A 15,074-nucleotide genomic window follows, 5' to 3' on the forward strand; every position below is an offset into this window, starting at 1 on the left:
CCTGTTCCATTGTGCATAGAAATATCAAGCATATATTTATCGATGCGGTACTTGTATCACGAACTTGAACTCTTAGCCACAGTTTAGGTGATATGTAAAGATAATAACCAGTGTTCAAGCTCAAAGTCCTAAAATACAAATGAAAAGCAGAGCACACTTTAGGCACTATGCTCAAGTAAGCAACCCTTGTCGTCTTTATTTTAAAAAATGTCTTGTCCAAAGTCAGTCTTTCAATCGGATATATTACTCCTCAAGGTCATCTTTTATGACCATTAACAAGAATAACTCACTATCTATTAATTGGAAATCGGAACGACCAGACAGGTCATTGAAAAACAAGTTGATGATACAAGTGTATATACAATTTCGTTTGAATTGAAAAAAAATATATCGCAATTTCTATAGTTGACATTAATCTGATTTGTAAATGGAATCTGTCGATAGGTCGAATGTTAACATTTTTCATAAAATTATTAGGCCAATACTTTCATTCTGAATTGTTATCGTCTAACCAAACATGACGAAGAAAACGCAGCGGATGTGTCGGTCGAAGGAAGTATACGACTACATGGCACCTGATTCAACCTCTGATGTTTTAAAGGCCCGTGTTTGCTTAGCCAGCTCAAAGGACATGAGAATAATCACTTCCGCTATATTCTTAGTTCAAAAAGAAAAATATATATATATAAACACTTTATAAGACTTCCACTATCTTATGATTTTCTTTTCATTAGAACAGATGTATTTGTACATATACATGTAAAAGAAGATACTCATTTTCAAATCTGATTTTTTGCATTTCAGTGCATTTTCGTGCCTTTGCCATCTATCCTAACATGAGTACATATACAGGACCCATGGATATTGAGATTTATGTATGTATTATATGTTCATTAGTTTAATTTCTCTTAAAGATAGTAAACTTTATTTCCCTTTTGGGTTAAGAAAATTTAGAGTTAAGTATACCTTTAAGTGTCATTTGCAATTGCGTGTAAAGTTCGGTTATTCTACCTGGATATTGCCAATACTTATATATTTAAGGGTTCTTACCACAAACAAAAAATGGATGCGCGGTTGATATAATTTTTTTGACTGATTTTGATTTGTAATGACATAAATAATAAATCCCTGAAATATAAAGAAATCGTAGGTTTTCCTTGGTGCTTAGATTTAAGATTTTATTTTGCCTTCTATATAATTCCATACAAAATTTTGCACAATTTTTTAACTTTATGACAAAATCTTATAAAATTCTCCCACTCTACTTGGTAAACATTATTCAGGTTGTCAATTTAAATGTAAATCTAGGAGAAATAATGCTGATTTCTGAAAAACAAGAGGCCCATGGACCCACATCGCTCCCCTGAGCACCAAGGGTAGGACTAGTATAAAATGGCTTTTTATTGTAAAGTTTAAATCCAAAAGTAGTCCCATGACCAATCATGGATTTGCTATTTTTTAGAAAATGATTGAGAAGAAGATTTTTAAAGAATTTTCCTATATATTTCTATGTAAAACTTTGGTCGGCCATTTTGGCCCCGCCCTACCCCCGGAGGTCATGATTTGAACAAAATTGAATCTACACTACCTGAACATGCTTCCATATAAATATGATGAATAATGGCTTTGTCATTCTTGAGAAGAAGATTTTTAAAGAATTTTCCTATATATCTCTATGTAAAACCTTGGTCGGCCATCTTTGCCACGCCCTACCCCCGGGGGTCATGATCTGAACAAACTTGAATCTACACCACCTGAGCATGCTTCCATATATATATGATGAATTATGGCTTTGTCATTCTTGAGAAGAAGATTTTTAAAGAATTTTCCTATATATTTCTATGTAAAACTTTGGTCGGCCATTTTGGCCCCGCCCTACCCCCGGGGGTCATGATTTGAACAAATTTGAATCTACACTACATGAGCATGCTCCCATATAAATATGATGAATTATGGCTTTGTCATTCTTGAGAAGAAGATTTTTAAAGAATTTTCCTATATATTTCTATGTAAAACTTTGGTCGGCCATTTTGGCCCCGCCCTACCCCCGGGGGTCATGATTTGAACAAACTTGAATCTACACTACCTGAGCATGCTCCCATATTAATATGATGAATTATGGCTTTGTCATTCTTGAGAAGAAGATTTTTAAAGAATTTTCCTATATATTTCTATGTAAAACTTTGGTCGGCCATTTTGGCCCCGCCCTACCCCCGGGGGTCATGATTTGAACAAACTTGAATCTACACTACATGAGCATGTTTCCATATAAATATGATGAATTATGGCTTTGTCATTCTTGTTAGAAGAAGATTTTTAAAGAATTTTCCTATATATTTCTATGTAAAACTTTGGTCGGCCATTTTGGCCCCGCCCTACCCCCGGGGGTCATGATTTGAACAAACTTGAATCTACACTACCTGAGCATGCTTCCATATAAATATGATGAATTATGGCTTTGTCATTCTTGAGAAGAAGATTTTTAAAGAATTTTCCTATATATTTCTATGTAAAACTTTGGTCGGCCATTTTGGCCCCGCCCTACCCCCGGGGGTCATGATTTGAACAAATTGAATCTACACTACATGAGCATGCTCCCATATAAATATGATGAATTATGGCTTTGTCATTCTTGAGAAGAAGATTTTTAAAGAATTTTCCTATATATTTCTATGTAAAACTTTGGTCGGCCATTTTGGCCCCGCCCTACCCCCGGGGGTCATGATTTGAACAAATTTGAATCTAAACTACATGAGCATGCTCCCATATAAATATGATGAATTATGGCTTTGTCATTCTTGAGAAGAAGATTTTTAAAGAATTTTCCTATATATTTCTATGTAAAACTTTGGTCGGCCATTTTGGCCCCGCCCTACCCCCAGGGGTCATGATTTGAACAAATTTGAATCTACACTACCTGAGCATGTTTCCATATAAATATGATGAATTATGGCTTTGTCATTCTTGAGAAGAAGATTTTTAAAGAATTTTCCTATATATTTCTATGTAAAACTTTTTTCGGCCATTTTGGCCCCGCCCTACCCCCGGGGGTCATGATTTGAACAAACTTGAATCTACACCACCTGAGCATGCTTCCATATAAATATGATGAATTATGGCTTTGTCATTCTTGAGAAGAAGATTTTTAAAGAATTTTCCTATATATTTCTATGTAAAACTTTGGTCGGCCATTTTGGCCCCGCCCTACCCCCGGGGGTCATGATTTGAACAAACTTGAATCTACACTACATGAGCATGCTCCCATATTAATATAATGAATTATGGCTTTGTCATTCTTGAGAAGAAGATTTTTAAAGAATTTTCCTATATATTTCTATGTAAAACTTTGGTCGGCCATTTTGGCCCCGCCCTACCCCCGGGGGTCATGATTTGAACAAACTTGAATCTACACTACATGAGCATGCTCCCATATAAATATGATGAATTATGGCTTTGTCATTCTTGAGAAGAAGATTTTTAAAGAATTTTCCTATATATTTCTATGTAAAACTTTGGTCGGCCATTTTGGCCCCGCCCTACCCCCGGGGGTCATGATTTGAACAAATTTGAATCTAAACTACATGAGCATGCTCCCATATAAATATGATGAATTATGGCTTTGTCATTCTTGAGAAGAAGATTTTTAAAGAATTTTCCTATATATTTCTATGTAAAACTTTGGTCGGCCATTTTGGCCCCGCCCTACCCCCGGGGGTCATGATTTGAACAAACTTGAATCTACACTACCTGAGGATGTTTCCCCATAAGTTTCATCTTTCCTGGCACAGTGGTTCTTGAGAAGAAGATTTTTAAAATATACCACTAAATTTTCATTAATTCCCAATTATCTCCCCTTGAATAAGGGCGTGGCCCTTCATTTGAACAAACTTGAATCCCCTTCACCCAAGGATACTTTGTGGCAAGTTTGGTTGAAATTGGCCCAGCGGTTCTTGAGAAGAAGTTGAAAATGTGAAAAGTTTACAGACAGACAGACGGACAGACGGACAGACGGACGCCGGACAAAATGTGATCAGAAAAGCTCACTTGAGCCTTCGGCTCAGGTGAGCTAAAAAGTTTGTGTTATTTATCCTTAAACTAGAGGTACCGTGAGCACTGAGCTCATAAAATGATACCCCGCCTCACAAAACTGTTTAAATGACAAAGTCCATGTAGTGTATGGGAGACCTGAAATCAGTGTCAGATCAAAAAGAGTTGCGGATAAGAGATGGATAACCTTCAATATTATATATAGAAAGAATGGCAGTGTCCATGTTTTTCTACGGGAAACCCGAAATATGTGTCTGATCAAAAAAGAAAATAGTTCACAATAGCACTTTGTAAGAAAGATTACGTGAAAGTATCATTAAATTACATACAGTGGAATATAACAAGAGTTGCGAACAAGAGATGGGTACTCCAAAGCGTAACGGACGCTCAAACGGACACCCCGTCACTATAAACCCCCTGTTTTTCAAGCGAGTGTATAAAACTATAGAACCACTTGCCTTATAGTTTACTGTACAAAGATTTTTATTCTGTGGAAAATAGCAAAATAACGATTATGATATTATTATTTGCTATAGGACCCCAACACCAACAAAATCAAACAGATCCTGGGGGCCAGAGACGCCACAGGTGTGGTCACTAACTTCCTGGAGGTGGATTCTCAACCTGTTCTTGGAGACTGGAAAATCAAAGTCACAGCACATGTAAGTGATAACATGTTTATACATAAATAAATTCATTTCCCTCAAAAATGTACTTCTGTAATCATACTTTTTTCTACGAGGTCATAATGCCACAGAATCTCAATTTCGATAATTTCAATCTGCAGAGAATTTCTTGTATGCTAAAATAATGATAAATGATGTCCTCTTTATTTAACTATGTGTGTAAATAAAATTTTTCAAGCAGTTTCTGACCATGTACTTACCTTCAACGGATTCCAAGAGGAAGAATAGGTCTATAGTCCTAGTATACTAGATTTTCTGAAAAAAAAAGAAACATGAGAAATAAATAAAGAATTTATATGTATTTTCTTTTGCTTTGCTTTTCTAGGGAAAATCTACAGAGAAGACATTTACTATTGCACACTATGGTAAGAAACATTAATTTACATTAGACCATATCTTTAAAAAAAATTGTTTGGTTGTCCTATCCCACTATCTCAAAACTTTCTTACATTGCAGGACACGATTTTATAAAATTCTTTTTGTTCCTCTTATCCCGTCAACAAATATGTTGAAATTTTCTTTTAAAAAAAGATTTTCCAAACTACCTATAAATATACCCTTAGACAGGATAGGGCAATCAAACATGATCTTAATCAAAATTAAGAAGCCTTTCATTTATTTCTTATAAGCTACAGATTCCGACGTCTCACAAAATCACAGTTATCCTTAACATTGCTTCCACAGAAAGAAAACACATATTTAAACAAATAAAATCTGTGAAAGGAATTAGAATATTCTAATGCTAAAATGTGAATTTTTTTCAGTTTTGCCAAAGTTTGAAGTAACTGTTGAACTGCCCTCATTCGCTCTGTCTTCAGACACCAGCATCCAGGGAACAGTAAAAGCCAAGTACGCATGGTCTCTATGCATTTGTTAACAAATGTATTATACGGTAGTTTAAATAGCTAGGTTTGCAAATACTTTCACCAAAGTGCAAAATAATTTCAATGTTCTGCTTCTCTCAGAAAATTCCATTTGCTTTCTGACTAAAACTTTTGAATTCTCGATGCAATGAAAACTTTCTATTTGAATAGATACACATATGGAAAACCAGTCGAAGGCACTGTGAAGATTCGCGCCAAAAATGAATACTGGTATCGACCATGGAATTATCATGGTGACGAACCCATGATCGAGCAAACTCTTACACTGGTACATGATTGTCCTTATCTAAAGGAAATGTTCATTACAAACAGTTGAATCATTAAAAACTATTTCAAGAAGTATTTTCTTTCATGTTCCCATAACTGTGCAAGCTGCTTTTTCTAAAAGTATCCTTCTCAAAATATAAACATACCCAATACTTTGAAAGATCACCCTTTTTCAAGGTTGTCAACCTTTTCACAAAATCAAATGTTTATTTTATTTAACATATTTTTTAATAAGACTAACGGAGAGGCTAAGTTTACCCTATCCGGCCTCAGCACACTGAATAAATACCTCAACGAACGGTACATCACAGTGGAGGCCAATGTCACAGAGAGCCTAACCAAAATAACACTGAATGGCAAAGGCAAAATTCAGTTCCACCAACATGCCGAAAAAATCGAGTTCCTTGCTTCAAATCCAAACACCTTTAAGCCTGGTTTACCATATACAGCATACGTAAGTGTGTTTAATCTTTTAGAATAGTTTACACTTTACATGTTTTTATTATATCAAATTGAAACAAAAATGCAAAGAATGTTTGTATCAGGACTGTCAAAAATAAAGCTGAAAATTTATTCTTTGACTTACAAAAAGTTCATTACATTGTTTAAGAAACAAATTCACCTTAACTTTCAAAAAAAATTTTATGAAATATTTTTAACAAAATGTCCAAAAATATCAGATTTTTATATTAAATTGCCTTTTTTAATACAAATTTTAGGTCAGAGTTACTCGTCAAGACGGAAGTCCCATAATGGGAACGAAGAAATCGGTCGTCATACACGAGACAGTGACGGCTGAGTTGCCACCACCCTCCACCACCCCGCGATACTACTGGGGACCCCAGACGATGAATTACAAACTGGACGACCAGACCTTTACCCTCCCAGACACCGGTGTGGTGGCCATACAGGTCCAGGTGCCAGAAAACGCCACAAGTCTCAGCCTCCGAGTGAGTTTTGTTGAAAATTTCAATTAGGATACACATGTCTGTAATCCATAAAATACAAGAAATTAAGATTATTTTTTTAATATACTTTTTCGTTTAAATGGGTGTGAATTATAAAAGTTTCAATCTTTTGTTTTATTTTACTAGGCGCAATATGACCAAGTTACCAGCTATAAGTCTCTCCAAAAGAGTTATTCTCCAAGTGATAGCTACATGCAACTGTTCCTGAGATCTACTTCTTTGCGCGTAAGTACTAACAAATCTCGAAAATATGCTTATGTTTGAAATTATCTTTAAAATAAAAATAAAAATGCATCAGTTAAAAAGGTTTTATGCATTCAAAGATATCCAAATGTTTACAGGCAGGCAATGTCGCAAACTTTGAAGTTCAATCAACTCAAGGATTACAAAAACTTACGTACCAGGTAATGGTTGATTATTACGTAAATGTGATTTTCATTCTGTAGTCTAACTCTTTCATTTATATCCTATATCCCTGTACAAAAAAATAAAAATATCAGCCAAATTTATGATTATAAATTTATTTTAAAGGAGAATGGTCCGATATAATAAAAGCATTTACTTTAGAAATGAAGAGATAAAAATGAAATATATCCTAAATAAGTTTACCATGAGACAATTCTTATCGAAAATGACTTTTTTAAAAAGTAATTTATTAAAAAATCATGTTCTAAATTTTGAATTTACTGGGTGAGGTTATTGTAAAATTTATTATGATGTAAACCTTGCATTAACCAAGCCTAATAGATTCATAAATAATTAATACGACATGATAATAACATTTAGCAGTAGAATGTAATGTAATTTTGTAATGGACAGCAAGACAATATTTTTTGAAAATGGACGCTTTTTTATATAGATTTTGTCACGTGGTTCTATCGTCCACACCGGATCAGTGGACGGTAACGACAGAACGTCCCTCACATTCAGTGTAGCACTCACAGATAAAATGGCACCAAATGCCAGGATTGTAACATATTACGTCAGAAGTGATGGAGAAATCGTCACCGACAGCATCAGCTTCAACGTAGACGGAGTGTTTCAAAATCAGGTATAAAGAATACAAGTTTGAATAATTTTACTTTATACGATATATATATATGATAGAAGTTAACAAAGATTGCAGAAAAAAGATGAATATATCTGATGCTGTAAGAGCTATTCTTTAATAAGGACATTGAGAACGTTTATTATCTGTTTTTAGGTGTCGTTAAGTTTTGATAAAACAAAAGCCCAACCTGGAGAGAATGTCAACGTTCGCGTCACAGCGGATCCAATGTCGACAGTCAATCTTCTGGCGGTGGACCAAAGCGTTCTGTTGTTGAAATCAGGAAATGACATCACCCAAGAACAGGTATATACCTTATGATAAAATAACAGATTTTAAATAACAATGAAACAATTCGGTAATTCTTGAATTGTATGAACTGAAATAATTTTTCTATATCCTTTTTTGAATGGTAGGTTATCGACGAGTTAAAAACATACGATACTATTCACCACCACAACAATGGGCCTGTTTTCTTTGGCGGAGGAGGCATCATGCCCTTAGGTAGAAAGAAACGCATGATCTGGTGGCCTTATCCCACCTACTACGGCGGATCTGATGCGTCACAGATATTTGAGGTTTGTCACCAGTATATAAAATTGTGTAAAAGTTTTGATGCTTCTGAAGATATTTTCATACATCTGATTTCATACTAATATATATATATATATATATATATATATATATATATATATATATATATATATATATATATATATATAATACTATATATAGAAAACAGTAAAGGACTTTAAATACTGTAAAACAGCATGAAACAGGACAAAAACCTTCATACAGGATCTTAAAATTTAACATTACAAATCTAGATTAAAAATATTAATTTGGCATAAGGAATAAATTTATCTATCAACGTTCATTAAAATTTTAGAATGCTGGTGTAAAGATAATGACGGATGCTTTAGTGTTTAAACACCATGAACCCCCACACTGTAAGTATTCAAATTGAATTCCTTGATTAGTAAAAGGACAAATCCTGGAGGGTGAAATAAAATAAGATATATCAGTTGAATGCCCAGTTTTGTAACAATTTTTGACATTCTGTGTCAAGAAGTCCACTTCAGAGAAAGCGTGAAAATATTAAGTACACCTTTTTCAAGGTTCTTTTATTAATGGTTTTATATGCTTAGATATACACGTTGGGGGATTTTTGATGGGTGGTCTTATGCGGCCAATGGTTGTAACAACGACAGTCCCACCTCGTGTCCCAAACAATGAAATAAAAGAACCAAATCGTATTCGAAATGTTTTTCCTGAAACATGGCTGTGGACAAACGCATCAACCGGGTAAAAAGTCAATTTCATTTCCCAATGGGTGTTAGGGATTCAATGTTTAATGCAATTCCAAATTGCCCTCTGTTAATGTAAGCATGTTGCATAAACTGAGTATGTGGATAAATTCAGTTTTGTTGTGACATTTACATAGTAGTGCAGCTCCCAGAAATATGGCTAACTTAATTTTAACTTTAAGAATAAAATCTAAAATGTTCGTCAAATGTCATACATATCCATTATCTCCTCAGTTGCTCCGCTATTCAAAGACCAAAATTTGATCGATCATAAATGACTTACTAGTAGTCCATTTCGTGTTTCATGAACATCCTTTTTTATTTCGATTAGTTTATCCTTTTATGTCTGTGGATGGTGGGAAAAATATGATTATGGCGCCCATGCCTGTAATGCCCTCGGCCGTGTCCGGAATGGCTACAAGTTCCCAACTTAAGGAAGTTGGTCGCGTTCGAAGTGTTTTTCCTGAGACTTGGTTATGGACCAATGCCTCCATTGGGTACTTGTGGAATTATGCTTTGCTTTGAGATTCATATAAGGCATTGTAATTCGTTCTCCAGCATATACTGATTTCATGAAAAAAGCATAACTCTAGAACATTAATGTTTCTCTTAGATGACGTCTAAATTTGCAGATTTTTTAAGGATAAAGCACTACTTTGCTAGTTATTAATAGTGTCAGATGCATTTCTGTAGTATTCACATGAATTTAAATCTATAAATACATTTAGCATTATTTGTTTCTCCCTCATATTTCAATGGGATCTCCGACCACACTGGTTTATATTATGCTTCATAATAGTAATTGATACTAATAGTTTTACAAATTAGAATTTCACGAAAGTGTACACCTTTGAATAGTTAATGCGGCTTTTCAATGAAAAGCTTTTTCGCTGTGTTTTGTCCAAAGCGTTTTAAACGTCTGATTTATAAGACTGGGTAGGCAACTCGAGCAAACTGAAAACTTGGCTATTATTTGTAGAGGATATATACCAAATACCTAAGCACTTGTTATTAAAACCGGTATTTTTTTTGGTTAGATAAACACTGGAATAATTCAAAAGTTTATTAGTACTAAAAACTGCTTACCTTTTTACACACCGTAAAAACAATTAAGAAGCGATCAGGATTTTTTTTCAGGAAATGTGGACAAATGTATCTGTTAAATATGTTAAATAAATCAGTTACATATTGCTATATTCATAACAAAGAATAGTTTATTTTCCTTTGATTAACTCGAGTTCCATTGCATGTAGAAATTCAAATTGTCTTTGCCTTTGACGCGATGAAAATATAAAAAAAAAAGAAATTACGAGGGAATAAAAGCAATAACATTATTAACTGTAAGAAGAAATTGAAAACTGTTATGGTCTTATACACATCAAAATGTTGTGCATCAGCTTGATTTTATGTCATATTGTTGTTAACCTTTTGTTTAAGATATATTTTCCCCCCAAAAAAGAAATCTTTAATGAAAAAATCATCAGGTATCCTGAATTGTAATATAATTAAAGTTAATCTTAGCGGTTTTTTTTTCTGTAAAGCAATAGAACATAACGTTTTGTTTTCATTTAAAAGTTTATTTCAATGGGCCCTACCCAGGAGGGACTTATCCTCCTATTGGCATACCTTATAGTTCCCAACTTAAAGAAGTTAGTCGTGTTCGGAGTGTTTTTCCCGAGACCTGGTTATTGACCAATACAACCATTGGGTATCTATTTACTTTTGTAATCTGTGACCGTTGCTTGGAGTATCATAAAATGCATCGTAGTACTTCTTGTACATTGTTAAGTTAACCCTTCGTGTATGTTTTGGTGAAGTTGAGCGACGATTTTCAAAAGGGTGGCTGTATTTTACCAATTTTTTTTTATGTTTTATCCCCTGCTTGTCACAATATATGTGCATGTTATATAGCATGGTGTGTCTTGTACTACTTACGTTATTTTTGTGAAACAGAAGGCACATATCCTGCGATATTTTTAATAATATCATCTAATGAAAGAACTTTTTAAAACAATCTTTGGCACTCTAGCTACTTGTAAACAGGTGATGGTATTGTTTCCTAATTATGTGTGGATCCACAACGCAGTACTCACGAAAAGATCTTTAAACGATAAAAAGAACAAACCATTTCTTTTTAAAGACAAACGAGACGTTCCTCAACAATATATAATTTTCCAAAGATTTTGTCAGTGAAGTATTTCTAATCTAAGATGTTTACTAACAAAAAATTGCGGTACCTTACCAAGTATTTGTGCAAGACACCAGGGGGTGGTATTTCTTATATAGTTCATCAAAATTTGCTAAAATCACATTTTAATTTTTTTCTAATTTTTAATAACAATTAGAAACTGGTTTAAAAATCAAAAGTAATAAAAATTTTGTATATTTTTCATACATTGTGAAGATATACAAAACAGAAATTTAGGAAACGTATCGCCTGACCTTAAAAAAATAACCCACCCCCCCTTTATAATTTGAAGTGAGCTATCTACTTTGTTATTTGAACTACTTTTAAGCAATTTTGATGTATCGCTGTTTGATCATCTTTAAAAGCCCATTTTTAAGAATTGTGTCAAGATTTGCGGTGAACCTATACTTTTCTCTTTTTATTAACATCTCTGAGATACATCCACCTCCATAAATTTATCATTTTGGAAGATTTTGTAGACTCTATGATGGGTGCTGGTGGGGCTATCGATGCTATGATGCCCATGCCGGTTCCCGGCGCTCCGATGGGAGGCGGGGTAGCAGCAGGATCTAGTCCCCAGCCACTTAAATCAGTGGGGCGTGTTCGAAATGTTTTCCCTGAAACATGGCTGTGGTCAAATTGTTCCACTGGGTACCTGTTTTATTGCGTCTTATTTTAGTATAGCTAGAACTCTAAGCTTTTATATTTCAAAGGGGTTCGGACACAGATTCGAGGTAAATATTTTTTTTTTTTAATTTTCAATATACGTGACATATATGTTGCCAAATTTTAAAAAGCAGTTAACGAAGAAAATTTTGTCTCTAACATTGAAGAAATGTAAAAAAAAAAAAAATGTATTGTCACTTAAATACAGAAGACATGAGCAATTACAGTAAGTTTAATTCATTGAACTGAAGTTATATTTTGGGCATAAAAATAGAAATTTAAAATTGTCGATAAAATGTTAATGCAACTGTGTCTAGGTCCCTTTAAAGCGCCGAATAACATGTAATAGTTCTACCTACCTCGACCTCTTACTTATTCCCCGAAGAAAAAGAAAAGAAATTTAGAATAACTCGTACAGATTTATGAGAAATATGACTTCTATTTTTAATTTGAAATAGGCTCATAGATTTATGATTATGCAAAGTACATAATAAGTTTTCTCAATTTCTTGAATATATTCACTAATTTTTGTTAATGTTTGACTGTACATAATGTACAATTAATGATGAATCTGATCATTGTAATCTGCATGATTTACATATACATGTATCTGAATTTGCATATAGGAAAAAGTATATAACTTTTTAATTTTTATGGCTGATTTCAAGCCGGAGCGGAATTTTTTTTTGCTCTCGAACTTTCTCAGCATACCCCAGTTCTGCCTACTCTTTTTATTGTAAGGGTGTAATTTCAATACTTATTTGGTGGAAAGGCATAATCAATCATGCTTCCCTATTTCGATGTTTTACTATAATACTATATATTCTCTAGAAAAAAGTGTAATTATACATCATTGAACAAATCAAGAATAGACGTTTCTTTTTATCATCATTTATTGACACAAAGCCCATGTGTTGTAGAACACCAGTATCTTGCATCAATTTTAATTCTAACTTTACACACTTTATGAAGCATTTGATTAATTTTGCATCAAATCAATTACTCAGTAATTAAGGGGTTTCGTTAGCATGTTAACCCAAATTGTACTTTACCGTGTTGTCTTTTTTACTCTCACTTTTCTCTAGTTTGTTCTAAGCAATTTGAGAATAAACTGAACTGGCTGTTCTTCTTGCATATATCATTTCATGATTAACATAAGAAGTGCTTTTTCGTCGGCATTCCAGTTTTACTATTAGGAACATGTACATGTATATTATGTACGTTATCCACATAGCATTAATAAAATCGTGAAAAAGGTCCTCTAATAAATACTATTTTTGAACTTCTCATTTCATTTCAGTAGGTCGTTCTTCAACTAGAAAGTGAGCCGTTCATAAAGAAGGTTTAAACCAAAATTTCAAAAGCGTAAAATATATATGAATGGCGTAATAGCGTAATTTTGTCGTAAAAATCGGAAGAATTGTGCCAAACGCGGAAGGATATACAGGTTTACTTTCCTATATCTTCAGTATTTATAACTAACTAAAATATAAACGGATAATGTTAATGATGCGCTTTGGAATTTTATTCGAGCGTGCACTCTGATTTCATCTCGTTATTCATAAGTTGATCCTTACTTATCAGCTTTGACTGAGTGAGGCAACCATTTTCCAATTTGTGACTGAATCAGAAATACAAGTCAGACAAAATCCCCATGGTAATAATGCTTAATACTAAGGCCTCAATATTCATTTTATAATGAAGGTCTGTGCTTCTAAGACCTACAAGAGTTTTTGATAGGTGTTGAAATCGGGTAGCTGTTGCAAAAGTACTAGTACGTTTGAGCTTGAAATTGCAACTTATAGAAGTCTTGATGGATTTTCAGCATTTTAAGACTCTTGTACATAAGCTAGAAATTTCACTTTCGGAAGTATATATCACGATTGTTTTCAAATAGGGCTATTTGATAGGGGGTTTTGGTTGTTGTTTGTTTGTTTTGGCTTGTTTGTTTGATTGATTGATTGATTAATTTGTTTAGGGGAGAGGATTTTTATAGAAATTTAAATGCTTTTAATTTGTTTTCTTGCCACAGTTCTCAAATTTGTTTGAAATCAAGATATATTATTGGTCTTTAATTGCCGGAAAAGGTTATTGTAAATGTATTACATTTTGGCGTGTACGATATTTGGCGGAAATTCAATTTTCAACAAGTTAGCGTAGATTTGATTTAGCGCTGTCTGAAGTTGCTAGTTATAAAAGTCAATGTACAAGACATTTAGCGATGTACTTGAATTACCGGACTCTGCTCTCCGCCAAAATCGCTAAAAAGAATAAAGAATACACCACTAAATGTTATACGTTTACAGTATCTTTACTTTTTAAAAAATTATTTTTTTATTGCTTTCGGAATTAATGAGGCAAAGTCGATGTTATAGGAGGGGAAAGATTTACCACTCACATGACTTTCAACTATTGTATTGTATTTATAAATTCTTTATAGCTATTTTGAATTTTTAAAATGTCGGTTTTCAGGATTAATTCTAAGAAATCTTCGTATTCTGTAATTAAATAATTATAAAACAACAAGATGTCTTTTTCAATTTGATTTTCTTGGAGCACAACCTCATCTTAACATTTTTCTACTAATTACTAGTCGGGAAACTTAAATTAAATAAATAGAATTGAAAATTACTTTCTATACATTGCTACAATGTATTACAAAATAGCATATAAGCTTTAAAAAATGTGGAAATTATATTGAAAAGGACTTTGTCATATTTACTTAAGAATGTTACAAACTTTAAGTACTAAAAAAACCCATGTCTATAGTGTACATGTATGTAATTCACTCTAAAATCTTTTTTTTAAGTTTTACCTTTGCCTGCAACGGATGAGTTTGCAAAGGTAGTCATTGACAGCGTAGTTCCCACTTCCCAGCTTAAAGACACTAGTCGCATTCGAAGTGTCTTTCCCGAGACTTGGCTGTGGAACAATGTCTCTACTGGGTATTTTGACCCTAATGCATTCATGCATATAGCGTATAAGCAGAAATGTTAGCGAGGATTTAATTTTG

The 15,074-nt window shown here is 33.5% G+C and overlaps 1 protein-coding gene across 7 annotated transcripts in view; it reads left to right on the forward strand.

Annotated features, from left to right (window-relative positions):
• Positions 1–15,074, forward strand: part of LOC134270032 (CD109 antigen-like) — a 30,000-nt gene that overhangs the window by 1,687 nt on the left and 13,239 nt on the right. For 2 of the 7 annotated variants that reach the window (XM_062752206.1, XM_062752208.1), the window contains exons 5-17: positions 805–875; positions 4,584–4,709; positions 5,059–5,098; positions 5,498–5,582; positions 5,768–5,885; positions 6,120–6,338; positions 6,604–6,834; positions 6,979–7,077; positions 7,194–7,256; positions 7,712–7,903; positions 8,057–8,206; positions 8,317–8,478; positions 8,790–8,850. In XM_062752206.1, coding sequence (XP_062608190.1) covers positions 805–875; positions 4,584–4,709; positions 5,059–5,098; positions 5,498–5,582; positions 5,768–5,885; positions 6,120–6,338; positions 6,604–6,834; positions 6,979–7,077; positions 7,194–7,256; positions 7,712–7,903; positions 8,057–8,206; positions 8,317–8,478; positions 8,790–8,850 — 1,617 coding nt within the window. Of the gene's footprint in view, positions 1–804; positions 876–4,583; positions 4,710–5,058; positions 5,099–5,497; positions 5,583–5,767; positions 5,886–6,119; positions 6,339–6,603; positions 6,835–6,978; positions 7,078–7,193; positions 7,257–7,711; positions 7,904–8,056; positions 8,207–8,316; positions 8,479–8,789; positions 8,851–9,048; positions 9,206–9,538; positions 9,705–11,865; positions 12,047–14,870; positions 15,007–15,074 lie in introns of all 7 variants that reach the window. The other 5 variants (XM_062752210.1, XM_062752205.1, XM_062752209.1 and 2 more) reach the window with 5 other exon arrangements.

The sequence above is a fragment of the Saccostrea cucullata genome, unplaced genomic scaffold, assembly GCF_032062105.1.
Source record: "Saccostrea cucullata isolate Sc308-1 unplaced genomic scaffold, CSIRO_AGI_Scuc_v1 ctg261, whole genome shotgun sequence".
Lineage (NCBI taxonomy): Eukaryota > Metazoa > Mollusca > Bivalvia > Ostreida > Ostreidae > Saccostrea > Saccostrea cuccullata.